We start from the raw sequence: 26,157 nt of genomic DNA, 5'->3' as shown, positions 1-26,157 counted from the left end.
ACTAGCGCAAGCCAAAGCTCACCTCACACGACCTGGTGGACCGTATATCAGTTGCAATTCTAGGGCAGCACTATCACAAAGGGGAAATGTGTAAATCTCATCCGAAGTGTTCGAGAAGCTCAGATTCAGAATATCGTCTTAGAAGAGAATCTGATTAACGATTTATTTGAAAGTACCTCCTACACGTCTTCACCCAGCTTGTTCACACGAGCTTAGTCTCTTGCAGATAGATACGATGTTGAATTTGACATGTGAATTGTGATTTCAAGTGCCCCTGCTGGCTCATCTCAGCTGAAATGCAGACAATATTTGTACAACTCCCCCAACGCCTTGATATTTACATGTTTGTATCTTCCTTCATGCTTAAATGTTTATTCCATGCTCGTCAAATCATCCAACTGTCCGTCTCGTCTTCTTCTCTCCATTGGATTGTCTCGTAACTCGATTCCAGGTCCCACAGAGTGTGAGCTTCTTGTATTAGGGAATACCTAGTTAGAAATGTTAGCTTGAATTTGAAGCCAACTTGTTATTTGGGCATTTCTGTATCTTGAACCCCATAACCCAACGTAGCAGTTTGTAGCGGGAATCTTGGCCTGAAATCTGCCAACGCTTAAGAGGTACTCCATACCTTTGTGCCTCCCCAGCCGAGTCGGAACGCAGCTTCATGAGCAAAAAGCTCCCCAAACCCCAACATAAGTCCATTGATGAATGGCAGTAGCAGATTGATAGCAGCACCTCGAACTAAGCCCCATATTGTAGGAGGAGAATAAAGGATCATTCGCGGAGAGTCTGAGGAGGATGGTGGTGAAGGAGAGATATCATCGTTGCCAGAATACTGCTCGGAGTCGGAAGGAATCGTCATCGAGGACTCCGACAAAGGGACCATTTCAGCATCTGAAGACATCTCGAAAATCTGATCTTTGGGGCGAAAGGTGGACCTGCAGCGAGGGGGGGATAAGGCGATCGTTGCTCCACTGGTTGTAAGCAATATAAAATAAGTCAAAGTTGAGGCTTTGAATATTCGCGGCAGGTTCCGTTGCGAGGCTAGAGCTTTGACGCTAGTCAAGGCGGCGGGGTGACGCTCCAAAAAGCTGCCTCAAGCTCTCTAGGCTTGAACTGTTCACAAACACTCCGTAGAAGCACGTCTTCCTTTTCACCACCTTTCTTGTGCGATATTTCCCTGCGAAACTTCTCATACTTAAATAAGTCTGAATTCCACCACTAATTAAACAACAATGGCGGACGAAGTAAACCACGATGAGCTCATCAGCCAGTTTGTCAATATCACCGGCGCATCGCCAGCAGATGTAAGTTCTTGCGCTTCAAGATGGCTTTGCTCTATGAAGATGATACTTACGGCTTTATAGGCTCAGCAATATCTGGCCGCAAACCGATGGGACTTGAGCGGTGCGGCTGCAGAGTATTTCACCACTTTGGAGGAAGGTACAGCAGACGCTCAGGGTGGCGAGAACGATCCCCAAGAACCGGAGGCATATACTGGTCCGCGGACCTTAGATGGCAGACCTGCTCCTCAGTCGATTCCCTCCGTTGCGTCGAGCTCTCGTGCACCACCTAAGAAGAGAGGGGGCATTGCTACACTTGGAACATTGGGTCAAAGCTCATCTGGTCCTGCTGGCGGTCATGGTCATGCGCATGATGATGATTCCGACGACGAAGACTACGAGCCGGGCGAAGAACCAAGAGATTTGTTTGCTGGTGGCGAGAAGTCAGGTCTGGCGGTTCAGGACCCATCGAGCCGCGACCCTCGAAGAGTTGTCCGTGATATTCTCGAGCAAGCCAGAGCGTATGTAGGGCCAATCTCTGAAGGATAACAGTTGCTAATCACATGTAGAAATGTCCAAAGACCAACCGGCGAATCTTCATCATCAGCTCCTCCTTCTCGCTTCCGTGGAAGTGGCCAAACTCTTGGCGGCGACGATACCCCATCCCAAACCATTCCCGATCCCCATCCTCAAGCCGCGGATCCAGGCCCAGCTGAGACTCGTGTCCTACATCTTTGGGCAGATGGCTTCAGCATTGAAGATGGGCCGCTTCGTAGATTCGATGACCCTCAAAATGCAGCCGATCTTCAAATGATTCGTCAAGGACGTGCTCCACTCCATCTCATGGGCGTCCGACCTGATCAACCAGTTGATGTCCAGCTGATCAAGCATGATGAACCATATAAAGCTCCTCCCAAGGTCTACAAGCCATTTAGTGGATCGGGTCAAAGACTGGGAAGTCCTACTCCTGGTGGATCTACGGCAACTTCGACTCCCGCTCCGGTCACCGCACCTGCTGCTACTTCATCACCTTCAGTACCTGAACAAGAAGTCGACTCTTCACAACCGACACTCTCCCTCCGTCTCCAGCTTGCAAACGGAACCAGATTGCCAGCTAGATTCAACGCTACTCATACCATTGGAGATGTTTATGGCTTCATTGAGAGAGCTTATCCTGGTAGCAGTGCCAGACCCTGGGTCTTGGCGACTACATTCCCAAATAAGGACCATACCGACAAATCTCTCGCTTTGGGCGATGTCTCAGAGTTCAAGCGAGGTGGAACTGCCGTTCAGAAATGGACTTGATGATATGCGATTTTAGCGGAGATCATATTTGCGTACAGGCCGGATAGATCTTGATATGGGGTGATGGCGTTTCGGATGCATGGTCAGATCTGCACAGAGGATGCTCATATGGAAGAGCTTTTTAGATGGCTAGTAGACAGGCATAAAAGCGTGATTTTCAATCTCGCTATCGTCTCTAACTATTCGCCATGTGCTGGTGACTTGAAGTTGGTTGAGCCTGTCGAAGGGCCGTGTCTTTGTGGTTTTTTTCCTTTCAGCTATTGCCTTGGCGAATCTAGTTGTCGTATTGAAATGTCTGTGACCAAGTGGTCGTTCTCGCATGATACCTATAGAGTATCTATCCACTCTGCCACTTTCTTTTATCTCCATCATCATTTTCAGGTATTCCAAGAGTTGCTGGACAACATTAGCAACTAACTAATGTGAAGCATTTTCATAGGAAAGCACCTCGTATGCCTTCTTTGCTCTCACACGAGCAAAACGCTTTCGAGGATTTGAAATGGACGAAAAGAATACGTCCGAAGCAGCTACATCAAAATTCAGAAGCTGCATCCTTGCAAATCTCATTTCAAGTTTTCCAAGAGCGGCGGCCTTCAAGATCACCAGAGCCTTTGCTTAGTCACACCACATCGAACATCACACTACAAGAAAAATTTCCCATCAGGCTCGTCACTTTCTTCATTCGACAACGCATTCCTGTACTGTACCACGATGGCAAACCTACCGAGTAATTCCATCAACTCAACATCCACTCCACCATGGCCTCCCGGCGAGTTCACGTTGAGACCCTCAACTACAGGACCGGAGGGTTCCATCCCGTGCATCTGAACGATGTCTTCAAGAAAGGCCGATACACCGTAATACATAAGCTTGGACATGGAGGATTCGCGACTGTTTGGCTTGCTCGCGATAGTATCCGTCAGCGATACGTTGCACTGAAGATCTTGGCAGCACGTCTATCACGTGACTGTCCTGAAATCGAGACTTTGAGACGACTTCGGAACAGTGAGAACCACGAAGGGAAGACTTATGTGATGAGCTTGCTTGATCACTTCTGGATTAATGGCCCGAACGGTAAACACTTATGTGTTGTTAGTGAGGTTGCCGGTACGAGTATCAAGCAATTCAATGAATGTCCGGGGTTCAAAAGCGGTACGAGGAGATTGAGAGCAGAGGTAGCAAGAAGTGTTGCTCTACAAGCAGCAAAAGGCTTAGCTTTCATTCACTTTACTGGAACTGTCCATGGTGGTGGGTACCATGCCTGCTGGAAACATGAGCGCGCTGATAATATGATCAGACTTCACGACTGCGAACATCCTTCTTCAGATCGCAAACATTGACGAGTGGTCTATCGATCAGATCCATGAACGACTTGGCTTTCCGCAAACACAGGGTCTCCATCGCGTCCAGGGTGCAAATGAGGATACATCCGCGCCCAAATACACTGTCGAAGCAATAAGCATGAAGCAAGTTGATCCGCAATGGCTCTCGGATCAGATCATGATCATCGACTTTGGCATCTCATTTTTGGAGGTATACTCATCATCTGATTATGGAACGCCAAAGAGTTATTGTGCCCCTGAATTCAACTTTGATACGAAACGAAGTATGAAATCGGATATCTGGGCACTCGGCTGCACTATTTATGAGATACGAACAGGTTCTTGCTTATTTGGATACAGAGGGCAACCCACGCGAAACCAAATTCTTGCATCAATTGTGCAGATAATGGGACCGTTACCGGACTTGTGGTGGGATACTTGGGACGAAGGTCGGAAGTGGTACGAAGACTCAATTGCTCAAGATGGTCAGCTTTGCAAATTTCCGCAAGGGAAACTTCATGAATGTATCATGGAGATCGGTTTGAGAGACGGCGACGCCACCACGTCATCCTCTAAGCTCAGAAATATAGAAATTAAGGGCGACACTCCTCCTAACGTGGATAAGAGGAAGTCTTCCACCTCCCAGATGCATCAGGTCAGCACGAGTCATCTCGTCGCCCTGGTGGAAGAGCTTACCACTAGTGAAGCAGCAGAAGTGATGGAACTTGTCAACAAGCCTAACACAGAATCGTCGGAAGACAAACCACAGTCTGGCTCCTCTGGCGAAAAACCGAACTCAGGCTCATCGGGAGAGAAACCCAATTCTGGCTCATCCGGCGAGAAAGCGAATTCGGGCTCATCCAACAAAAATCAATATGGTTCAGGTTCCTCGGGCTCAAAGGGCACAGATAAGACTGTTTCATCAGAAGGACTTTCCACAGGCTCGTCTCACCCACTAGGTATTCCATTAGGAAGTATTACCGACGAGGGACATCAGAAACCAAAAACGCCGGAGCAAGTACTATCGCCGAAACCTACGATCGACTTCCTTGAGCCTGCTGGAGTCACCATCTCTGTTCTTGAAGGCAACGATCTCGAAAGTCTTTTGAGAGAGACTTTACAATTCCTTCCCGAAGATCGTCCTGGACCAGCGGAATTGTCAGCACATCATTGGTTTCATGACAAGTATGGAGTCGCTGTGGTGAAGCTTGTGGCGCCGGCAACTTGAGAGAGCGAAGAATGTTAGCAAGTGTGCATCTCAAAATCAGCGACAACGCCGGATTAGTAGGGCAATATCAGTATTTCAGGGTATTTATTTTGTGTTTGGGTCATCTTAATTTGGATTAAACAAGAAAGTTTCAATATACCACGGGCCGCAGCCATTAACGTTCTATTTGGTAGCCCCCGTACAATAATAAAAAGCGAATTTCTTCTCGGGGTGGCAGTGTTTGCTGTTCATTAAAACTCTATCGAAACACTTTATGAGAGTTTTATAAACTTCGTGACTGTACCCTTGATCAACTTCCAGCTCTGATCTGGATCGTCCTTCCCTGTTAAAGGTGTATCAACGTACTCCTCATACCGCACTCAAATCCCGTCTCACCTTGATGTTCAGACCCATTAGATAGCCTATTGCCAGCACCTGAACTTCAGAACATCCCACTCCGAAAAGCCTCTTCCGCTCGGCTCATTCAATCGAAGACATCGAGAGCGAGAGGGACAATGTGGTTAACACCATACTTTTGAGCTCCTGTCACTACTAGAGCAGTGTGAAAACCAGCACGGAGCGACCATCTTGAAAGATATTTGGCGTCCCTTTCTACTAATTTTTCCTGTAAATCGACCATCCCCAATTGAGGCTGGAAGCGCAAAATGCGCAAATCACACAGAACGCGCAAAACGCGCAAAACCTGAGTAGACACGAAGCTCGCTAAGTTTAGGGGCTCGCTTAGGGCATCTTTAGAAATGTATGATGAGCTAGATTATTCTGCTAGGTGTTACTGTACCATCATTTATGAACCTCCATCATGTCTAATATTTGTGCTAGACACAACAGCGTGAGCATCATCAAGTGTCAGGAAGTGCCCAGAGGGAAATGTTTGAAGTTTAAAGCGTTTGCTGAATTGCCGGTTTTGACATGATGCCATTGAAGGGGAAGCTTGAGGAGATCCTCAGATTTCAAACTCTCTCCATTTGATCCTCTAAACATCACTGCTTCCCATGTAAGGCCAGCAGATGAACATTCTGTTTCAAGTTGCACTAATTTCAGCTGCTCGTAAACCCAGAGTTTCAATATTCCAAGCAAAATGCACAATTTCCGTCCTCATAGCCCTTCACAATTTCACAAATTGATTCATCTCATACTCAAACGAAGCCATGACCAAAAATACACTGGTCATCCTCGCATTTCCCATGCTTCGAAAGCCTGCGGCACACGTTCTCACGCGAAATGCACCACAGCGCATCATAATTCTTCGGAGTCAACGGCCTCCTGAAGTCATGTACTTTCTTGCACCCGTCCACGATACAATCTGCGCGCAGATAGTGCCAACTGCACAAATTGCGCTTCCTGATCTCTTTCACACAGTCTCCATGAACACTCAAAGGCTTGTCGATGCGCTTCCCTGCTTCATTGAAGAGAATCGGCCTCAACCTGTCACAATTCGCGACAGGTTTACCTGACAATTTCAGATCTTGCACAGATAAAACGGCTTTACTCGTGGACGGAGGCCTGGGTGCCACCGCACCCACCTCCGCATACGATCTCACAGATTGAGAAGACTTGACGTGACCAAAAAGGGGCTCGAAAGACTTGGTCGTTCGCAATCCGAGAGAAACCATATCGCCTCGAAATGGACCTGAAGCAATCAAAGTGATCCTTGAGGAGAAGTCCTTCTGAGCAGCATACTGTCTGAGAACAGGCACGTATCCCGCGTCATGACAACAAGCGAGCAGAACATGCTCGCACAGAGGACTGACAATGTGATGAGCAAGGACCTCTAGTTACATGATTAGTGAAAGTAAACAAAGTTTGGGAGGTGGGTATGTTACCTCTCAATTTGCTGTCAGCTTCCTCCTTACCGGGGCCAACGTTGATGAAGTCAACTAGAGGAAACCGCCTGGTGAAACCACACCAGAACTCCATCATGGCTTCCATAGATACCACCTTCTTGTCTCGCATGCATGCTTGCGCCAATCCAGAAAAATTGGCGTACGCCTTTACCATGATCGGAATTTTGGCGGCATCCTTGAAAGATTCGAAAGTTGCGAGATACTCTCTGACTTTGGCTATCAACTCCTCAGCGGCAAACTGGCCACCCTGTCCGCCTTGAGCAAGGAGGCCGTCCCGAAACTAATCTCAGATGTTAATCCAAGACAGTGCGTATGGAAAGGTCGTCATATTACCAAGTATATGTCGGCATCAGCGTCAACTAAAACAAGCACGAACCGTGCCTGCTCCTACAAACACTGTTAAATCAAATTGCATCGGTTGCACTGCAACTAAGCCCTCACCATCTTCGAAACGCTCAGAAGAAGATTACCATTCTTCTCTTGCAAACCACGTCGAGCCTCACGCTCAGTCTCCAAGTCAGCCTTGAGGATTGAAACCTCCCTGGCCCGGTCTTGGGTAACTCTTTCTAGATCTGCTGTAACTGTATCTAGCTTGGAAAGCATTTCCTGAACATTGATCAGTTAACAGGCTGCAGCGGGATCAGGGGATCCATACCTCGATGAACTGAAGACGGCGAGCCTCAACATCCTGGAATTCTTTCAGTCGACTTCGATAGTCTTCGCCCTCAACAGCGCATTCCATGACTTCACCAATCTGTCCAAGACCAGAGGCTGACAGAAATAAAAATTGTTCAATCTTTAGGTCGAAAGAATGTTCCAGTTATATGGTTACACAACATGCGGCTGGAAAAAACAAACACCAATAAATTAACCGCCCTGCAGCAGCAATGAAACCAACAAGAAAGGGCCTTGGGCGTGCAAGCATGCCAGAATCAACAGCGAATGAATGAAAGCGACCCAGGATCAACTGCAGGCTGCCATTTCAAGCATCTTACTTTGTTTCAAAGTTAGGACGATGCTATCGGCCTCAGGGTAGCTGCATTGTCTGGGAATTGGCATATCAACTAAGCATGGTGATCGCAAATCCATCAGATTCCATGCGCAGCAAACTGATAGAATATGAGCAGACTTTGTGAATTGTGAAAGATCGTGAAGACAGATTTTGGGAGTTTTGCTTGGAATCCCTAGTCTTTAAGTTCCAAGCATCTGGGGAATCTTCAATCTGGAACTCTAGAGCCTCGATATGAAGGGGACTCCCGATCTTTGAGTCCCTCCGTGTAAGGTTGGGAAATCTTCTTTGCGATTCTTAAATAAAGTTAGACATGAAATCCTAAATCAATTCGATAAACGCAAAGGAATCATTATCGTTTTAGGCTACTCCGACCAACTCCCTCCTTTCTGCAACTATGCTGTGCGGAGTTTCCTTTTTCGCACAGCTTGATAGCGGGGTAAGTGGGGCAGCCATAAAGTACGAGTACCTACTGTAGCTCAACAACCTGATATAAAAGCAACCCAAATACCCAAAACCTGTATCTATCCCTCTTCCAACACCATCCTCCCAAAACCCCAAAGATGTCCCGCCCAACAACCCTCCACGTCTCCCTCCCCGACCTCTCCAAAATGATCGACCACTCCCTCCTGCACCCGACCCTAACCGACACCGAAGTAGCCCAGGGCCTCGAAACGGCAAAAAAATACAACGTAGCCACCGCCTGCGTAAAACCGTACCACATCCCCTTCGCGCGCAAGCGTCTCGAAGGCACATCCGTGCTCGTGTGTCCCGTGATCGGCTTCCCGCACGGGAATTCCACGAGCGAGGTGAAGGTGTTTGAGGCAATCCGCGCGGTGGAGGAGGGAGGGAACGAGGTCGATATGGTGGTTAATGTGGGGAGGGTGTTGAGTGGGAAGTGGGAGTATGTGGTGCATGAGATACGGTTGGTGAATGAGGCGGTTACGGGGAGGGGGGCGGTTTTGAAGGTTATTTTTGAGAATGATTGTGAGTTTTGTCTTATTTTTCCTGGTGTTTTGTGGATAGGGGAAGTGGCTTTGAGGAATGGAGCTGATGGTAAGTAGATCTGGGAGAGAAGGAAATTGTTAAATTGTGTGAGATTTGTAGTGAACTGGGAGTTGCGTTTGTGAAGACGTCGACTGGGTATGGTTTCGTAAAGCAAGCGAGCGGGGAATACAATTACAAGGGAGCTACTATTCCTCATCTAGAATTGATGAGAAAGCATGCTAGTCCGAATGTACAAATAAAAGCTGCAGGTGGTGTCAGGACGCTCGATGATCTTCTGAGAGTGAGGGCACTTGGAGTCTCAAGAGTCGGTGCTACCGCCACTGAAGCTATACTAGAAGAAGCTATGCGGCGGGGTATCGGGAACGAGAGAGTACAGGTCGAGGTCAAATGGTGATGATTTTAGACTTGTAAAGTACTGATTGAAGTGGGGACAATTTGGTATTCCTTCACTAGATTAATCTCCAATGAGTAGGGAGAGACAACGACGACCTTGGTATCTTCCTTCAATCGACTTTCCTTCATGCCCCTGTCATTCATCTCATATCGAAACACAACTACATACAAAGAATATAGACAATTAACACAAACAATAAACGCTATACTATTAAACACTCTTCTCGAACAGACAGACATTTGACACTGCAAGGCAATCTCTGGTATCTTCATCAACCACAGACTCAACAAGTAATCCAAATAATGCTAAACTCCCTCAGCAATGATAGACATGAAAAAGCAAAGCCAAATCAGGAACGCTCATGCAGTTATCTCATTTTCCTCTCCTCATCCCATACACCCCACTTACGCAGCCATTTGTGGGATAGAAGACGCGTCTGGCGACACAGGTGATTTTGGTGAATCGGCCGTCTTGTCACTCTTACTAGACTCAGCGCTCTTCGACGAAGAGCCACCAAAAGGCCAAAGGTATCTCCAGACACTAGATCGCTTGGCAGGAGTCGGCGTCTTAGTAGATGTAGGCGTGGTAGGCGCAACTGTCTCGACAGGCTTGATCGCAGTGTCTATTGGGCTTGGTGCCTCAGCAACTGGCTTGTCAACAACCTTTGGAGCAGGAGCTGATGGTTTGACGTTCTCGACGGACTTGATGGTTACTGTCATTGGGCGCTGGGTCTCGTTAGTAGGCTTGGTTTCCGGAGCCTTGGGAACAATGGGTTCTGCAGAATGGGGAATAATCGGGTCTGCTGATTTCGTGCTAATTAGCTCCGGCCCCTTCACGGCAACGGGTTCTAGGGCCTTGACAGGCTCCACAGCAGGTGCAGAGACTGGCTCAAGAGGTTTGGTGACAACAGCGGGCTCTAGCTTTGACTCGACAGACTCGACAGCTGGCTGGGCGGGGTGAGCAGATGTTTGAGACAGCGTTCTTGTGAGTTGCTGAAGCGTCTCGTTTATGTTGTCAATTTCTGTGTCTATGTTAAAGAGTGCTTATGGTGAAATTGGAAGAATGTGGGAGAAAGCGTACTTGTATGTATATGATCCAAACTTTCCTGAGAAGGCAATGTCGGAATCACTGGTGCGGGAGTTGGCTCTGGTAAAGATGAGACTGCCTTTTCAACACCAGCAGCAGCTAATACTGTGGCACTGATAACTGCTGGAGCTACTATTTCGGTTGCCTGGAGTGGGGTGGAAGTAGATGGATGCGGGTCATCAGCCTTTAGTTCCTCAGTCTTTTGTTTAGATGGAGTAACAGGCTGGGAGACATGTTCAACAGTGAATGGCAAGGGAATGTCCTTTGAGGTCTGTTCTTTCGGCTTTTCCACTGTGCTTGCAATTGCTGGCTCTGGCAAAACCTCCGTCGGTTCTTCCTGGACCACAGGGACAATGGCCTCTGGGACGACATGGGCTGGGGCTTCGACAGAGCTCGATTTGACCTGCGCATTTTCGACAACTGGTTCCTGAGAAAGCTCTTGCGGTTGCTCCTCGGACTTGGGGAGAATTTGTTCCTCGACCACTGGTGCAGATGGGCTAGGTTCTATCTTGGAGCTCTCACTGACCGACTCGGGCAAAATCTGCTCTGGGTGCTCCTCGGCCTCTAATACCACGGGACCGAGGGCCGATTCAGCCTTCACGGTCTCAATGGCTGGCTCAGAAGTGGTTTGCTTTGTTTCCTCCTCTGATGCAGAGACAATAGGGGTGAGGGCTTGCTCAATAGGAGCGGACTCGGTCTCAACGCTCTCTCCTTCCGGTTCGCTCTCCTTGATGACTGGGGAAGGTTCGACTTCTTGCTTGGCTACAAGGCTTGCCTCAATTGGCGTTGGAGGAGTGATGGCAACCTCCGGTGTAGGCTCAGGCTCAGACATCGCACTCGCCTCGCCTTCCACGTGGGTGGGCTGAACAGGGGCTGTGCTCTCAAGTTCGGCTTCCAAGGGCTTCTCTTCAGAAACCGACTCGGGGGCAAGCGCAGATAGCTCGACAGTACTTTCTGGAACTTCTGGGTCCTCGTGCACTGCTGTTTCGACCTCTGAGACGTCTGTGGAATGGGTGGGCTCTTGAGCCTTGCTGTCCTCGCTGTGGCTGCTGGCTTCCTCAGAATTCGGGATTGAGATTTCCACTTCCTGGTGAATGACCTCGCGCTCCACAGGTGATGACTCGGTCTTGGACACTTCAATAGTTGCTTGTTCCGCATGAGAGACAGGTAATTCTCCCTCTACGTGAGACGCCGACTCATGTACTGGGTCTTCATCTTTCGATTCGTGGCTTGATATCTCTGCTGCAGCGATAATGGCGATAGAGGCTGACTCTTTGATAATGTCCTTGGTATCCTGGGTCATTGACTTTTGATCGTTTGATGTAGATTCTACAGGTTGTACGGCTTTCTCGATTGACTCCGAATCAACGTCTCCACTTGTAGCAGGGGCATCATCCTGGATCTTGGGAATCACCTCCTCGACTTGAGTGACCTCAGGGATGCTGGTATGCTTTTCCTCACCGGTGGCTGCGTCTGGCGCCTTTTCGATATCTGGAGAGCCCTCTAGCTTGTCTCGTGGACTTTCCGATTCTGTGACTGGGGCAAGTGGTTCCTCACTAGAGAGTTTTCCCTCTTCTTTCTCGATCACAGGTACGTCTTCAAGCTTCTCCTCTGCAAGAATACTTGGCTCATCCTGCAAAAGTTAGTATCACATCTTAGATACTCGTTCCAAGAAGGCGGGATTGGGAGAATTGCTTACAACCGGAGCAAGGGCTTCCTCATTTTCGGCAGCTAGCGAATCTTTGATTTGCTCTTCTGGCAATTGGACCTCTGGCTCACTGTCTTTGATGGTGTGCTGCTCTTTGGCTAAAGGCGTCTCAAGTTCTTTAAATTGATCTTCCTGCTCAATTACTGGTAATGCATCAACCTTCTCTCCTGGGTGTTCTGCCTTGGGATGACTCTCCTCCTCGCTGGTAGGAACTACTGGCTCAATTTCTTTCGGGATAGACTCTTGTTCGTGAAGGGGTGCCGGGGTATCATGAGTCTCCTCAATCTTGTCCAATGAAACCTCAGGCTTGCTCTGGCTTTCCTCCTGGATAGCACCTGCTTCGGGCTCGGCGGGCTCCTTCAGCTCTACAAGAGCTGAGGTATCCTCTTGTTCTACAGGCTCAATGTGTGATGTCGTCTCTGCTGGAATAGAATCCTGCTCCACGTGCGCAATGGAAATTGGAGTAGTTTCCGACTCGACGTGCTCCTTCAAAGGCTCAGGAACACTTCCTTCTTCAGTATGGGAGCTCTGTTCTCCGACAGCTGAGATATCAGGCTGGACAGCTAGTGAGGTATCCTTATCTCCATGGATTGGGTTCTCTTCAACAATGGCATCTACCGGCCTGGCTTCTGATATTGGCTTTTCCGCAGAGGCTGGAGTGCTATGTTCTTCTGGAATAACCGCCTCGGCCTCGGTAGAAGCCTGAGAATTATTTTCAATCTGGACTGGGGTTTCCAGAAGAGGCGCAGACTCCTTTACCGGCTCTGATTCCGAAACTTTCAGTTCTTCCGTGCTGGCAGTACTCTGCTCCTCGATACTTGGCACTTCAGCTTCCCGAGCAGCTGGGACTTGGTTCTCATGATTTGATTCTTCCACGTGAATTGACTTTGCACTCTCCATTTCCGCTACAGCTCCGACATCAATCAAACTTGAAGCAGCTGCTAAAACAGGAGTTTCGGCTTTGGGTGCAAGTTGTTCGTGTAGAGGCTCGGACTCGTGTACTTTTGGTGAAGTGGGCGCAAGGCCTGGAACTTCAGTATTGTGTGTTTCGGGAAGTACGGGCGTGGATTGTGAGGCTGCAGAACTTCCTTCTGCATGGATGATAGCCATGTGGCCCGCGCTACCTTCGTGTACAGGGACGACAGTCTCGGAAGCAGGTTCTGATGGGACTGGGTTCTCTTCCTACTCAATGTTAGAGTTGAAGGCTTTCTCGGATCTTGGGTCTGGAAGAAATAGCGTGTTCATCACGGGCTCGATACCCCTCCCGTGAGGTAATTAGGGGTGACTTTGAACTTACTACTGGCTTGGTTTCTGTTTCTTTGACAGCGGACTTGATATCCTTCGGTGTCTCCTTGGCAGGTTGTGCGATGGCAGTTTCAAGGTGGACTGGCGGGTGCGTGTTTTCGACCTTGCTCTGTTCAAAGTTGGTATTCTTGGCTTCCTCAATCTTTGGCTCTTCCGCTTTGGATTCCAGCGGCTTTGTGGCTTCGCTAACCATCGGCTCCGAAGCCGGAGCTACCGTTTCCGTGACTGCTTCAATGTGTCCGTCTGCTGCTATAGTGACATTCAACGAGACAGGTTTCTCTTCGCCGTTTGAATTTGGAATTTCAAGCGTTGCTTCCTCCGTCTTGCTTTCCTCAGCTTTTGCCTCTGGTGTCATGTCTTTCGTCGGGACTGATGTTTCCTCTTTATTGTCCTGTTTCGTCACTAGGGTATCAACACTCTTACTCTCATCAACTTTGGGCCGAGCTGGGACATCTTTGTTCTCTCCGTCAGCCTGGGGCAAGTCTTCCGCCTTTACTTCATCGACGACCGTCTGTGCAACTCCCTTCACTTGCCCATCAGCTCCAACGGTGATCTTCAAAGTGATGGGATGATGGACAGTGGCGTCAGCTGTATCTGGTTGGTCGAGCTCTAATGTGACGACTTTATCTCCAGTTTGATTGGGAGACACCTTGTCAGCAATAGCAGCTCCAAGAGCTGTTGCTCCTGCTGCTGAAAGACCGTCGTGCGCGGGATCAATAACGGCGGGGGCCGTGTCGTCAACTTTCACATCTTTGTCCACAGCGCCTTCGATTTTCTTTGAATCATCCTCCACTTTTTTGTCGGCCTCTTCGACCTTCTTTGCATCCTCAGAAGCATCTTTTGAGATCGCCTGAACGATCTTAGTACCCTCGTCTTGGGCAATCTGTGTAAGTGTCTTTGTGGCACTATCACCCGCCATCTTTCCAATGATAGCAACTTCACCAGCAAGGAACTCTGGCTGTACCAAAGATATGGCTCCAACAGCGATTGCCAAGCCTCCCCTGCACGTGTTAGATGCGTGACTAGAGATGACCAGGAGGATACTTACTCAGCGAGTAACTCGGGATGCTGTTCAACAGCCGTGACTACATTTTGTGCGCCTTTCACAACCTCATTGGCCACGATCTGGGCAGCGCCCTCGACCTTACTGACAAAAGCAGAACTATTGTCCTTTTCCGAAGCATGTACTGCTTCTTTTGCGACGCTGTTCCCTAGGGTTTTTAGATCTTTATTGCTATCTTTCAATATTCCTTTCGCAACATCTTCAGCTGCCTCCACTGCAACTTGCTCAACCTTCCCCAATGTCAGTAAATTTGATCCAACCAACAGGGAAGATTTCAACTAACGGCTTGAGCGATTGCTGCTGCCGGCGTTGCCATATTTCGCTTATTTCGCGCCGCTGGCAAGCATTCAAAATTCGATGCTTCACTTCTTCAACGACGCAAACACTTCGTAAGATCCAAGATCAATAATGAACAGTGAGCATGAACGAAGAGGAAGAAATACCCAGGAAAAAAGATTGACTGGGCCCAGAAAAGCACAATTCGGATCGAAATCAAAGTAAGACATTGCGGTGGGCAAGCCAACGAGGCTAATCACTTGCAGTAATAGTGGCCCGTCCGAACCCCACCGCCGCCCACCGATACGGGCTGATTATGCACCAAAAGCGAAATTGGCGTGCGGATTTGCTCATTTGTGGCTGAACCCTGGATCAGATGGAAAGCTGCGAGAAGTGAGGATGCTCGTGAACATGCGGGGAGCGGTGCAAATGTTGGTTTGCGGCGAGGTGGGTGTGCTGCATGTTGATGATTTGATATGCCGGTTTGAATCGTGAGGGTGCATCGTGAACTTCTTGTCGCTGAGCTGATCTGCACGGCTTCAGCTGGGCGTCGTTTCCTTCATTTCGAGCCTCTCAACAGAATGTGAGATCTGATTGAGACGGAATGAGGTTTGAATCATGACTTGCGATTGTGTGAAAAAGCAGATACCAAGCCGACTGGCTGTGTTTGGATCATTTGGATCATTTGGATCATTTGGTGAATGTTGTGTTACATAGTTATGTAGATGCCCACAGGGAGCTAGAGTGCAATTCTTTAGCGAAGATGCCCCTTTCTGACGCCTGAAGCGCCCTAATTTAGCGACTGGAGGTCGTTCTTCATCAGCCATAAGAAGCATGATAGGTAGGTAGGTTTAGTTCATTTTATGGGAGAGCAAATATATGCAATCTCGAACGTGTTAAAGAAAGGATTTGTGGAGCGCATTTCCACGTTGAGGATGGTGAAGATATGTAAATGAATTGCACGAAAGCACCCACGTTGGGTTAGTAGAATCTTCAGCACGAAATGGAATATTCCCTACTCGCAACTAACAAGTAGTCCAGTTGTGCGTTTTACTTCCATTCTCACAATGCAAATCTAATTCTCTTTTAGAGATAGATGTTTAACATGTGTGGGTTGTCCAATAGTAGTTGCGCATTCTAAATCCTGGATAGAAGCACAGATCTCAAATCTCCAGTATAACATATAGAGCAATGAAAAATTACAATCCAACCATGAGACATAGGACTTGCAGGATTTTGTGGTGAGACAGGTACATGATTTCAATTACATAACTGAAGAGGTAATCGATCAACCAAAAGTTAATATTCAATTGAATACGAAGATGGATGGAAAGAGGCGGTGCATTCATAGAAGCATAGCCAGCACCAAACGATGAGGACTTCAAGCAAGATAATGTCTTCGCCTGATATTTAAATCAGCGAGATGTCAATAGCACAAGCACACATGAACACTAAATGGCACGGAGCAAAGACGATTGATTTCTATGAGTGCAACCAGCACTCACAAACAAAGCTAAAAACAACTTAACATTCTCCCCCTAATCCCACCCCATCCGCAAAAAGAACAGGACACACAACAAAGGACCCCCAAACTCCAGACCCCAGCTCAAACATCATCCCTCCTCCCCTCACTCCAATCTCGAGACAAATGGTCGGGCATTCGGAACGTGGGCAAGTGGGGTGACAGTATCGTCACCACCACGAGCAAGAAGACCGGGCGAAGGTGGGCCAATGGAGAACGGGTATCCTGGCGGTGCTGGTGGTGGCTTTGGTGCGCCAGAGGGCCGGGGGACGGGAGGACTCTTTCGTGCCTTTGGCACCTTTGAGAGGGCAGGGACTTTGGCCTTCTTCTCTTTCTTCTTCGATGGACCGACATTCTCCTTCGGTGGTGGGGAGCCTTTCTCCGTTGGCAAGAAGTGAACCTTCTTCTTGGGAGGAGGGGCCGCAGGAGAGGCGGGAGGAGAAGCGGGCTTGGTGGCCTTCGCTGGGACTTCCGGCTGGACATTGACGATGGCTTCGTGTTCGACATTGGCGACGACATTCTTCTTGGCTGGAGCGCCAGTCTTCTTCTTCGGTGTGGACTTCTTGGACGAAACTGGACGAGAGACGGACTTCTTGGGAGCCATGGAGGCAGCGGGGACGGAGGAAACCTTCTTTGTACGCTTTGGTGCCGGCAGAGGAAGAGCGGAGGAGGCGTCGTCGTAGCTGCGCTTTCTTGTGGAAACCATAATGTCTTTGTGACGTCGGCGGATGACAAGTTGTTTGAGTGTGGAAGTTGACGTGGAGAAAGTGAAGGACGTTGCAGAAGTTTGATGGCTGTTGACAGACAGTAGACGTTTCTCAGAAGAAGTCTTTCGCGATGAGAAAAAAGAAGGTTGAGAAGGGGAGGGAGTGAGAGATTAAATAGTAATTCACAAACTTCTCAAGCGAGCGCGCTCTGCCACGCAACAATTGTGCAGAACAGAAGGTCTTCAAAGCTACTGTGTGATATTGTGACAATAGTTGGTAAGGGATGGCAGGCCGTGGTGAGGGCATTCATCCTATTGTGCTACGCACCCAGAACAATAGGAAAAATTAAGCGAACAACAGAGTGAATTCAACACCAAATGTGTCTACCCTCTAAGCAAACTCAGTCAATTAGCCTTGTGATATAACGTCAATTCATACGCTAACAATGAGGAATCTTTGTCTTCGCCGAAGTTGAGCTGTCCGAGGTTCTTCACAATGTCTTCATTTACTTGAAGAGTGTGACAGTTTCCCTTGGAAATTGGCATGCTAATCGTAAGAGATCAAGTGGTCTTATCATGACTGTGCAGTGGTCCTAACTTGGATCTACCATGTTGCCACAAATGTGCTTGGAGGTTGATATTGAACCTCGAGGAAGTTTTCAGAAACGCGCTTTCGTTGGTGAATTGTGGTCTTGAAGAGTCATGATAATAGGCGCTGCTACTCAATGCAACTATGAATAGAGCTAAGGACTCGAGCATCTTGCGCTCGCAGAGCTTTAGCGGGCAATAGACCATATAAATTCGAATAAGCAAAATTTTGGCAGTCCCACCCAGATTGGGAAGTTCGAGTCCTCTAACATTTTTAAATCAACAGCATAATTAATAAGTTCATAGGTGGGACTCGGGGCTGGAACTGGACCTGGCCATGGATCGACTGCTGAGAATAAACTGTCTGGGGTTTTTTCCAACTACAACTCAACACGCCGGGTTGTAGGGAGTTTTTTGTTGTTTTTGCAATATGCATCTCATACCACTTTCTCACACTTAATCTTTTGGGACTCCACTGTATAAAATGCAGATTTCTGATTCGTCAAGATATGACAATAAGCAAGCAAGATGTTGCAGGGCACAATTAGAGTACGTACTCGTGCTAGAGAGCGATTACATTCGGTTCGCTATGCTACCCAACAAAGAAAGTACCGCAAATATATCCAGACCGCAACACCACTCGCTCATTTTCATCTAGAGCTTTCCCCCAAAGCTGGGAGGCCTTGTGATTCCAGTGAATCCTAAAGAGTTGGAACATGAACTTAGAGTATACATGGCGAAGCAGCGAATTAAGTAGCGAAAAATGACTGAGCTAACTACAACTGAGATGAAGTATAGAAAAGGTCTCGATATCATATTAGAGGCTGCAGACTAGACAGAAATAGTTTGATGCTGCTGCTAGATTTTGGGAGAGTGAACTCTTAACTGATCGTGAGGAATATCAACGACTTCGAGATTGAGAACATTAAAGACAGGAAAAGCAGGAATATAGCACTTGCCATAAATCTCGGAAGCTGGTAGTGTGATCTTCACTGAATCACCCCTTGTGAAACCGAACTTGGACGCATGATTGTACTGTATAGATTGTTGTACAAGTTTGTATCCATGACCGCTCTACGCCAGATATACATCCGATATAATATATCTACTTCTTCTTGCCCTTTCCTTTCTTCCCGCCCTTCTTCTCTTGAACTGAGCCCCTCATCGCCCCTCTCGATCTCTGGTAAGCCAACACAATATTCTGTACACTGCCCATATCGTGCTTAGGTTTCCGCAAGTACGTCAATCTCGCTCTTCTAGCCCTCTTCTCTCTCCGTTGGACAACCTCGATACCCTCTACGTTTGGACTGTAGATCTTGTACCACATCTCCACGCCGACTCGTGTCAATTCATTTCGCAGTAATATGCCCGTGTCTACACCTCGCCGTCTGATATTGATGCATACGCCCGCAAATGGATCGCCCGTCTTTAGCCGTACAAGGAGAATGTCTCCAACCTTCGCAGCTTCTGGATTCGTTTTCGAGAAGAGGTGTGTTCGGGCGCCTGTAGGATCAAGAATAGAGATTTGGTGCTTTGTGAAATCCTTCAATGGTTCTTTGAACTTCTGAGCAGGTGATTGTGGCGGAGGATAGGTTTTGATCTTCCTTGTGACTTCTGTGAATCAGCTTGTGGCCCGATTGAAGCTCTCTTGGGGTGTGATCCTACCTATGGAAGCTCCAGGAGTAGGTATTTCGTATTTTGAGAACGTCACAGACTTGTGATACGTGGTCAACGACCTTGTCGCGACCTTCTGGTGTCTAGCATGTCGTAATAAGGACTTCCAACAGCTCAATGGCCGTAGTGTGGGCGTTGGCATCGCCATTATGGAGAGCAGATGTGTTTGTGGTCAAGATACGATGTTGGTGATCGATTTGAAAATCCTCGCCTCTTTCTGATTGGCCGTGATCGACAGGGATTAAATAATTTTCGAGTCCGCTTTGCTATCAGTTCACGGCACGCGACAGAACTTCAAACGTGTTACTACAACGCCAATTTGATCGGTCACTGGGCAAGCAGTCTTCTCACCGGCAAAGATGAATACCAGACGTGCAGGAGCGCTGCTTCGATGTAGTCAATGCGCGCTCAGGACCGCCATAAAATCATCCGCTCATCCAAGACTGTTCACGACATCTACGGTTCTTCATAAGAATGGTAAGTAGGTCCTACCATCAATGAAATTTTGCTAATTATGTAGGCGCCGTTCCATCCTTCACAGAAGTCTCCTCCCCCGAGCTTAAAGATTTCCTCACATACCTCCGCGAAGAGCTGTTCCTACCATCGCATCTCTCCGATTCACAGCTGCAGCTCGTCCGAAAATACAAGTACCGAAAACAACTCGAGACCGAATCTACCATTGCAACAATTGAAGGTGAAGATTTCAAGCTAAAGCCACTGAAGATGCGAGCCCAACCAAGCCTGACACAGAGTGTGGGACAAGCCTTGAGCATGATGCGGGAGAAAAAAGATTGGGAAAATGTTCCTAGTTTACTTCAAGGCGCAGCTACGGCGATGAAGTCTCACTCAACTCTGAGTGGTGAAAAATGGACTTATCTTTTAGAGCAGGTTCTAAGAAGGCTTGGAAAAGCTGGCCGTCAAAATGTTGTACTGGAATGCTTAAGGCGAGGTTCGGACACTGGCTTGACAATGAGCACTCGGAACTTGGCTACGAGGGTCTTCACCTGTTTTGGAAGGAAAGCTTACGATAATGATTTCAACGCGGCCGATACCGAGAAAGCCCTTCTGTACGCGGAGCAGGCTGCTGCCTTGATGGAGAATCTTGAGCATGCTGGTAGTACTTCACTCGCTGGAGAAGAGGACCCCCGGCTCTCCCCCGAAGTAATTGGCACCCTGTTGCAACTTGCTGCAGTTCGAGCGTCCAAGCATCTTCAAGGAAAGGATGAAGAGGGAAAGGTTGCAAGCTACAGCGAGAAGCTCCTTAACACACCTACGGCATTCACACCATTACCCGAGACGGAGAATGGACAGGAGCTTCACCCTTGGATGTGGACCTATGTCCCAATTCTACACGGCATGAATCTTGCGCAGAGTCTTCAGCCAGGAACGAAAAACGCGGAGGAGTTGAGATCAAAGGCTTATGTGCTGAGTGAACAAGTATCTGAATGCAAGGCTCGATTAGAGCAATGGGACGCATTCGAGAAGCTGAAGCCACCGAAAGAGAATCTCAACAGAAGGCAGAAGAGGACGTCGAACGAGCCTCTTTATGGTCTTGTTATGTACGATAAATTGATTGGCACAGGATCGTCATAGAGGATGAGAGCTCTGTAGATTTTGTACAGCATGTAATAACATACAACGTATCAAGGAAGTACTATATACTTCTCTAGATGCTTCGGTATCGCTCCGATCAAGCTCTTCTCTGTCAACCACTTCTTGGAGAATAATCTGTCCGCGTATCTATATGCTCCATCACACAGGACGGTCACCACTGTGTGGCCTCTTCCCAGCTTTTCGGCAACCTCTTTTGCTGCAGCTACATTCAAGCACGAGCTCGCACCAAGGTACAGTCCTTCCTCATCTAAACATCGATAGACCATCTCAATACTCTTTTCATCGCTTATATTTATCGATCCGTCTAGTAAGTCGATATCAGGTTGCAAATTGTCTGTGACACGACCTTGGCCAATTCCTTCTGTAATACTCGATCCACTACGCTCTACATGCTTTCCGCCTGACTCAATGTAGGAATGAAGGACACTTCCAGGTGGATCTGCAAGGTAGCATTTGACTTTTCCGTCGGAGACCGTCTTCAGATATCTTGTTGTACCAGCCAAGGTCCCGCCAGTACCTGTAGCACATGTAAAAGCATCCACCTTCCCTTTCGTTTGATGCCAAATCTCCGGCCCAGTCGTCTCAATGTGTGCTCTCCGATTCGCAATATTGTCGAACTGGTTCGTCCATACCGCATTGTCTAACCTATCTGCATGTCGTTTCGCTTGATGGTTGTAATTCTCCGGATTGTCAAACGCCACTGCAGGTACCGGGTAGACCTCTGCACCGAGGAGTCTCAAAAGATCAATCTTGCCTTGCGATTGCGTGTTTGGCATATAGATAACCAGCTTATAGCCTTTGGATCTGCAGACGTGTGCAAGGCCAATTCCGGTATTTCCAGCTGTTCCTTCAACAACGGTTCCGCCTGGCTTCAAAAGACCTTTCTCTTCGGCATCCTTGACAACGTATAATGCAGCTCGGTCCTTGATTGAACCACCTGGGTTCATGAACTCTGCCTTTCCTAGCACTTCACATCCAGTCGCATCGGAGATATGGTTCAGACGAATTAATGGTGTATTTCCAATTGCTGCAAACTCTTAATACGAATTCTCTATGAAGAGAGGGGTAGCATACCTCCAGTCAAGCCCTTCACAATGCCCTGGGCTTTCGAGACTCCAATCCCGTACTGATTTGGAGCTTCCATTTGCGCAATCGTCTCCGCAGCTCTCCTAGCTGTTGTCGCAAACGTACGAACCCCAAGTCTGAACATTTTGGTTGTCAATTGAAAATTACTGATATTCCTAAGCCGATTTTTGTTTGCGATGTCGCAATAAGCTATACGAGCTCTTATCCGATCCGAGATGTTGGCGAGTCAACGATTGTTGACTTTTCCGACGCGGTTTTGGCGATTTGCTTGTTTTGCATCACGAATTAACGACCCACGACGAACAACGAAGTATTGCGAGACGAAAGAACTTAAATCGGCGTGAAGAGCGTGCACACAATTATCCAAAATGCCTGGACGAGTTTCAACAGCTCGGTCCTCGAGGACTTCAGCTGCTGTATCACACAAAGCATCTACCCAAACGTTGAATTCACGTGCGTCAACAGCATCACGAATCTCTACTCCTTATGTCGAGATACCAGAAGAAACGCCAGAAAACGAGCTCCGAACTCAAATCTCATCTATTTTCCGCGATGCGCAACGAACAACGGCCGGACATAGAAAGTTGGTGATCAATCTACGAAAGATTCAAGAAGCATGTTGTTATGAGCCTACAAGCAAGAAGAACAAGACCGGAGCAGAGGAATTCGATGAAGATCAGTTCACACATGAGTTGACGAGATGTGTTCTACGGGTTATGCCAGTGAAGAAGAGTGAGAGCGTGGGAGAACGATCAATTCGATTCATTGGACTGTTTCTACGACATGCAAACGAAAAGGATAACGAGTTGCTCCCGGAGAATGAGGAGGATGACGGTGTCATGGTCGAAACACCGAGCACAAGGTTGACATCCTATGTCATGAACACGATTCTACCTCTTCTCACGTCCAAGGAGAAGTTCGTACGATACAGATCCACGCAGCTGATTGCACATGTTATCAATTCCTTGGAAGCTATTGACGATGATCTATTTCAACTTCTGCGACACGGCCTTCTCAAGAGGATTCACGACAAGGAAGCCATGGTTCGCGTACAAGCAGTCTTGGGATTGGGACGACTGGCAGGTAACGAAGCAGACGGTGAAGCGCAAGATAGTGACGATGATGACTCTGCGTCTGGCCTGCTTGAAAGACTTCTCGACGTCCTCCAGAACGATCCTAGTGCAGATGTTCGAAGGTCTTTGCTGGTCAACCTTCCTATTCTTCCAAACACCCTGCCTTTCCTACTGGAACGCGCCCGAGATCAGGACCCTGCTACTCGAAGAGCACTTTACTCTAGACTTCTGCCAGCTCTTGGAGACTTTCGACATCTGTCCTTGTCTATGCGTGAGAAGCTGCTTCGATGGGGTCTCCGAGACAGAGATGAGAATGTCCGAAAAGCTGCTGGCAAATTATTTCGAGAACGCTGGATTGAAGATTGTGCTGGTACTGCTGAGAATGAAGAAGGCGAAACAGTTGAAGCAGCCGCTGGAGAAGTAAAGCCACCAAGTTTCGAAGGTCTTCTGGAACTCCTTGAGCGTATCGATGTCGTCAACTCTGGTGTCGAAAATGGAGTCGCATTGGAGGCTATGAAGGGCTTCTGGGAAGGACGTCCCGATTACAGAGACGCTGTTACGTTTGATGATAATTTCTGGGATACGTTGACGGCTGAAGCTGTCTTCATGGCGAGAAGTTTCAACGATTTCTGCAGAAATGAGGGCAATGGCAAATTCGAAGCTTTGGTTGAAGAGAAATTGCCAGAGGTAACGAAACTTGCTTTCTACCTTCAACGTTATATTACTGTGTTGGTCGAAGCCTTGAAACGTGTTGCTCAGCAAGAAATTGGCGAAGATGAAGAGGAAGAAGATACGGTGGAGCAGGAATTTATTGTTGAGCAACTCCTTCATATTGCCCGGACTCTGGATTATTCAGACGAAGCTGGACGAAGAAAGATGTTTGCTCTCTTGCGACAATCGCTTTCTGTTCCAGATCTTCCGGAAGAAGTCACCAAGCTGACCGTTGAGGTCCTTCGAGGAATCTGTTCTCCTGATGCCGCCGGAGAGAGGGAATTCTGTAGCATTGTCCTTGAAGCTGTTGCTGATGTCCACGATACGGTCATGGATGAGCCGGCTTCGGAGGATGCAGATGAAAGCTTCCACTCTGCACGGTCAGAAGTGAGCGGAGATGGAACGCCGACCAAGTCAAGCAAGAATTCCCAACGTACTGAAGAGGAGGACCAAGAAAAGGCTATTAGAGAGATCATGGTCAACATGAAATGTCTACATATCGTGCAATGTATGCTCGAGAATGTGGAAGGCAACCTTCAGCAGAACGTCGACCTGGTTGCCATGCTCAACAACCTTGTTGTGCCAGCTGTTCGGTCTCACGAGGCACCAGTCCGAGAGCGTGGTCTGCTCTGTCTTGGTCTTTGTTCTCTCCTAGACAAGTCTCTCGCAGAGGAAAACTTGACGCTTTTCATGCATTTCTTCACCAAGGGCCACTCTGCACTACAGATCACCGCTTTGCAGATTCTTACTGATATCCTCAACACTCATGGTGCGCACCTGTTGGACACGAACCCAACACTTCTGAAGGTGTATCTTAAGGCACTCAAGTCTGGAGGAAAGGCTCCTGAGGTCCAGGCTGCAGCCACTGTCGCCATTGCCAAGCTTATGCTTGGTCGTGTTATTGCGGACTCTTCTACAGCGATCGATGATTTGCTCAAGACTTTGGTAGTCCTATACTTCGATCCAAGCAGCGCACATAATCAAGGTGTGAGGCAAACACTCAGCTATTTCCTACCTGTGTTCAGCTTTAGTAGAAAGGAAAATCAAGATAGGATGCGAAAAGTGGCCTGCGATGCATTGCACAAGTTGTTTGAGGTCCAGGAAACCTTGGACGATGATGGAGACGCAGAGACTGAGATGGTAAGCATCACTACAATTGGTGCTCATCTCATCGACTGGACGGATCCAAGAAAATGTTATGGAAGCGGGATCCAGCTCACTGGAGGAGATGAAGCAGCTTCTAAAAAGGCAGTTAATGGAGATGTTCATCTTGAGTTTGCGCGTGACCTTTTGGAGAAGCTGGGGTCTGGCATCAATAGTAAGTACTGCCACGAATTTGCATGAGCCGACTAACACATCGACAGGAGAAGAGAAGAAACTTCTAGCACCAATGCTCGCCAAGCTCCACATCTCACCAGCTTCAACGCCTGCTCTGCTCAAAGAAGTGTACAATGAAGTATCCATTGCGATTGATGACAAGCTCATCGCTGATGCGACTGGTCGCAATGCCTTGTTCAAGATACACGTGTCACTTGGCAAGATTGCGAACTCTCTCAAGGAGGACGCAGATGGTACGGTAAGCTTGAAGAGCAGCGTGAATAGCAGGAAAGGAAGCATAGCGCCGAGCGGTGTAGACGAAGAGAGGACAGTCCTCAGTGCCGATGGGGCTGAGGCAGAAGAAGGAGACAAGACGGAATTGGTCAAGGTTGAGGAAGAGGAGGAAGAAGGCACCATCATTGGCAGAAGAGATTCTCTTATGTCGGAACTACTTAGTGATGCTGATGTGGAGATGTCTGGCATGTGAAGGTAAACTTCACCGCTGCTTGTAATGAATATATGACGGTGGTCTGGGCAGGTTACGGAGGGTTCGGAAAGTATGCTTTGTTGGCGTTTCGGGTTCTCTTTTGTATGTATGGGATATCTGGTTATTCAGTGGACATAACGAACGAACAATCAGTTGATGCATGTCGTGGATGCTCGAAAATGCCGCAGGGAATGTGAGATGCTTCAGATATGATTCTCGACATCGAGTGGCTATGCAAACTATCGTGTCGTGCATTCGCTTGGAAGATTGGATAAGACAACGGTGCGTAGCCAATTGATGCTCCTTGCCAATAAATGAGACAAGGGGAGCCTCGTCGTCATTGACACGTGCGAGTCATTGCATTTCATCTCAACTGTGAGAGCAGGCAACGATACCATTTAGACTCAACCAAAATTTATATATCTTCAGCTATTTCAAACTTCACTAAGCTCTTAGGACAACACTAAAGATGGAAAAGAGGAGAAATGGTCTTATCTCGACTTGGTGTCAACTTATATGCACGCGGCCGCTGATGACGATGCAGGCAA

General features: G+C 48.0%; 12 protein-coding genes across 12 annotated transcripts; 7 read left to right on the top strand and 5 right to left on the bottom strand.

Annotated features, from left to right (window-relative positions):
• Positions 1–152: 152 nt before the first annotated feature.
• Positions 153–1,281, bottom strand: LY89DRAFT_615643 (mitochondrial import protein-like protein 1). Its single transcript, XM_018210734.1, has 2 exons — positions 629–1,281; positions 153–488 (listed from the first exon to the last, which is right to left on the bottom strand). Exons 1-2 carry the CDS (start codon positions 902–904, stop codon positions 372–374), a joined length of 393 nt encoding a protein of 130 aa, XP_018071859.1. The 5' UTR covers positions 905–1,281; the 3' UTR covers positions 153–371.
• LY89DRAFT_684533 (SEP-domain-containing protein) lies at positions 1,110–2,760 on the top strand. Its single transcript, XM_018214901.1, has 3 exons — positions 1,110–1,307; positions 1,368–1,804; positions 1,853–2,760. Exons 1-3 carry the CDS (start codon positions 1,236–1,238, stop codon positions 2,586–2,588), a joined length of 1,245 nt encoding a protein of 414 aa, XP_018071858.1. The 5' UTR covers positions 1,110–1,235; the 3' UTR covers positions 2,589–2,760.
• A 140-nt stretch (positions 2,761–2,900) lies between these two features.
• On the top strand, positions 2,901–5,391 carry LY89DRAFT_615639 (kinase-like protein). Its single transcript, XM_018210733.1, has 2 exons — positions 2,901–3,836; positions 3,886–5,391. Exons 1-2 carry the CDS (start codon positions 3,347–3,349, stop codon positions 5,136–5,138), a joined length of 1,743 nt encoding a protein of 580 aa, XP_018071857.1. The 5' UTR covers positions 2,901–3,346; the 3' UTR covers positions 5,139–5,391.
• A 689-nt stretch (positions 5,392–6,080) lies between these two features.
• LY89DRAFT_781698 (uncharacterized protein) lies at positions 6,081–7,791 on the bottom strand. Its single transcript, XM_018222507.1, has 5 exons — positions 7,638–7,791; positions 7,424–7,588; positions 7,316–7,369; positions 6,962–7,262; positions 6,081–6,909 (listed from the first exon to the last, which is right to left on the bottom strand). The coding sequence occupies exons 1-5, from the start codon at positions 7,722–7,724 to the stop codon at positions 6,275–6,277; spliced, it is 1,242 nt and encodes a 413-aa protein (XP_018071856.1). The 5' UTR covers positions 7,725–7,791; the 3' UTR covers positions 6,081–6,274.
• Positions 7,792–8,554: 763 nt separating this feature from the next.
• Positions 8,555–9,774, top strand: LY89DRAFT_645020 (deoxyribose-phosphate aldolase; the record flags this gene model as incomplete). The annotated part of the gene is made up of 2 exons (XM_018211857.1): positions 8,555–8,978; positions 9,056–9,774. 2 exons carry the CDS (start codon positions 8,555–8,557, stop codon positions 9,391–9,393), a joined length of 762 nt encoding a protein of 253 aa, XP_018071855.1. The 3' UTR covers positions 9,394–9,774.
• Positions 9,456–10,414, top strand: LY89DRAFT_54614 (uncharacterized protein). The gene has a single exon (XM_018208245.1). It carries the CDS (start codon positions 9,715–9,717, stop codon positions 10,351–10,353), a length of 639 nt encoding a protein of 212 aa, XP_018071854.1. The 5' UTR covers positions 9,456–9,714; the 3' UTR covers positions 10,354–10,414.
• A 3,011-nt stretch (positions 10,415–13,425) lies between these two features.
• LY89DRAFT_54620 (uncharacterized protein) lies at positions 13,426–14,241 on the top strand. The gene has a single exon (XM_018208246.1). It carries the CDS (start codon positions 13,555–13,557, stop codon positions 14,062–14,064), a length of 510 nt encoding a protein of 169 aa, XP_018071853.1. The 5' UTR covers positions 13,426–13,554; the 3' UTR covers positions 14,065–14,241.
• A 2,218-nt stretch (positions 14,242–16,459) lies between these two features.
• LY89DRAFT_733344 (uncharacterized protein) lies at positions 16,460–17,059 on the bottom strand (the record flags this gene model as incomplete). The annotated part of the gene is made up of 1 exon (XM_018219788.1): positions 16,460–17,059. One exon carries the CDS (start codon positions 17,057–17,059, stop codon positions 16,460–16,462), a length of 600 nt encoding a protein of 199 aa, XP_018071852.1.
• Positions 17,060–18,752: 1,693 nt separating this feature from the next.
• Positions 18,753–19,502, bottom strand: LY89DRAFT_645018 (mitochondrial ribosomal protein-like protein; the record flags this gene model as incomplete). The annotated part of the gene is made up of 2 exons (XM_018211856.1): positions 19,313–19,502; positions 18,753–19,261 (listed from the first exon to the last, which is right to left on the bottom strand). The coding sequence occupies exons 1-2, from the start codon at positions 19,467–19,469 to the stop codon at positions 18,753–18,755; spliced, it is 666 nt and encodes a 221-aa protein (XP_018071851.1). The 5' UTR covers positions 19,470–19,502.
• Positions 19,503–19,613: 111 nt separating this feature from the next.
• Positions 19,614–21,303, top strand: LY89DRAFT_645016 (uncharacterized protein). The gene is made up of 2 exons (XM_018211855.1): positions 19,614–19,798; positions 19,842–21,303. Exons 1-2 carry the CDS (start codon positions 19,681–19,683, stop codon positions 20,912–20,914), a joined length of 1,191 nt encoding a protein of 396 aa, XP_018071850.1. The 5' UTR covers positions 19,614–19,680; the 3' UTR covers positions 20,915–21,303.
• LY89DRAFT_781692 (cysteine synthase) lies at positions 20,925–22,231 on the bottom strand. The gene is made up of 2 exons (XM_018222506.1): positions 22,010–22,231; positions 20,925–21,962 (listed from the first exon to the last, which is right to left on the bottom strand). The coding sequence occupies exons 1-2, from the start codon at positions 22,143–22,145 to the stop codon at positions 20,965–20,967; spliced, it is 1,134 nt and encodes a 377-aa protein (XP_018071849.1). The 5' UTR covers positions 22,146–22,231; the 3' UTR covers positions 20,925–20,964.
• Positions 22,232–22,305: 74 nt separating this feature from the next.
• Positions 22,306–25,794, top strand: LY89DRAFT_718185 (ARM repeat-containing protein). Its single transcript, XM_018218399.1, has 2 exons — positions 22,306–25,123; positions 25,170–25,794. The coding sequence occupies exons 1-2, from the start codon at positions 22,390–22,392 to the stop codon at positions 25,607–25,609; spliced, it is 3,174 nt and encodes a 1,057-aa protein (XP_018071848.1). The 5' UTR covers positions 22,306–22,389; the 3' UTR covers positions 25,610–25,794.
• Positions 25,795–26,157: the final 363 nt, after the last annotated feature.

This window comes from Mollisia scopiformis, assembly GCF_001500285.1.
Source record: "Mollisia scopiformis unplaced genomic scaffold LY89scaffold_11, whole genome shotgun sequence".
In the NCBI taxonomy this organism is placed as follows: domain Eukaryota; kingdom Fungi; phylum Ascomycota; class Leotiomycetes; order Helotiales; family Mollisiaceae; genus Mollisia; species Mollisia scopiformis.
The sequence above is the reverse complement of the archived record's forward strand: the minus strand, read 5'-3'. Positions and strand labels throughout refer to the sequence as shown.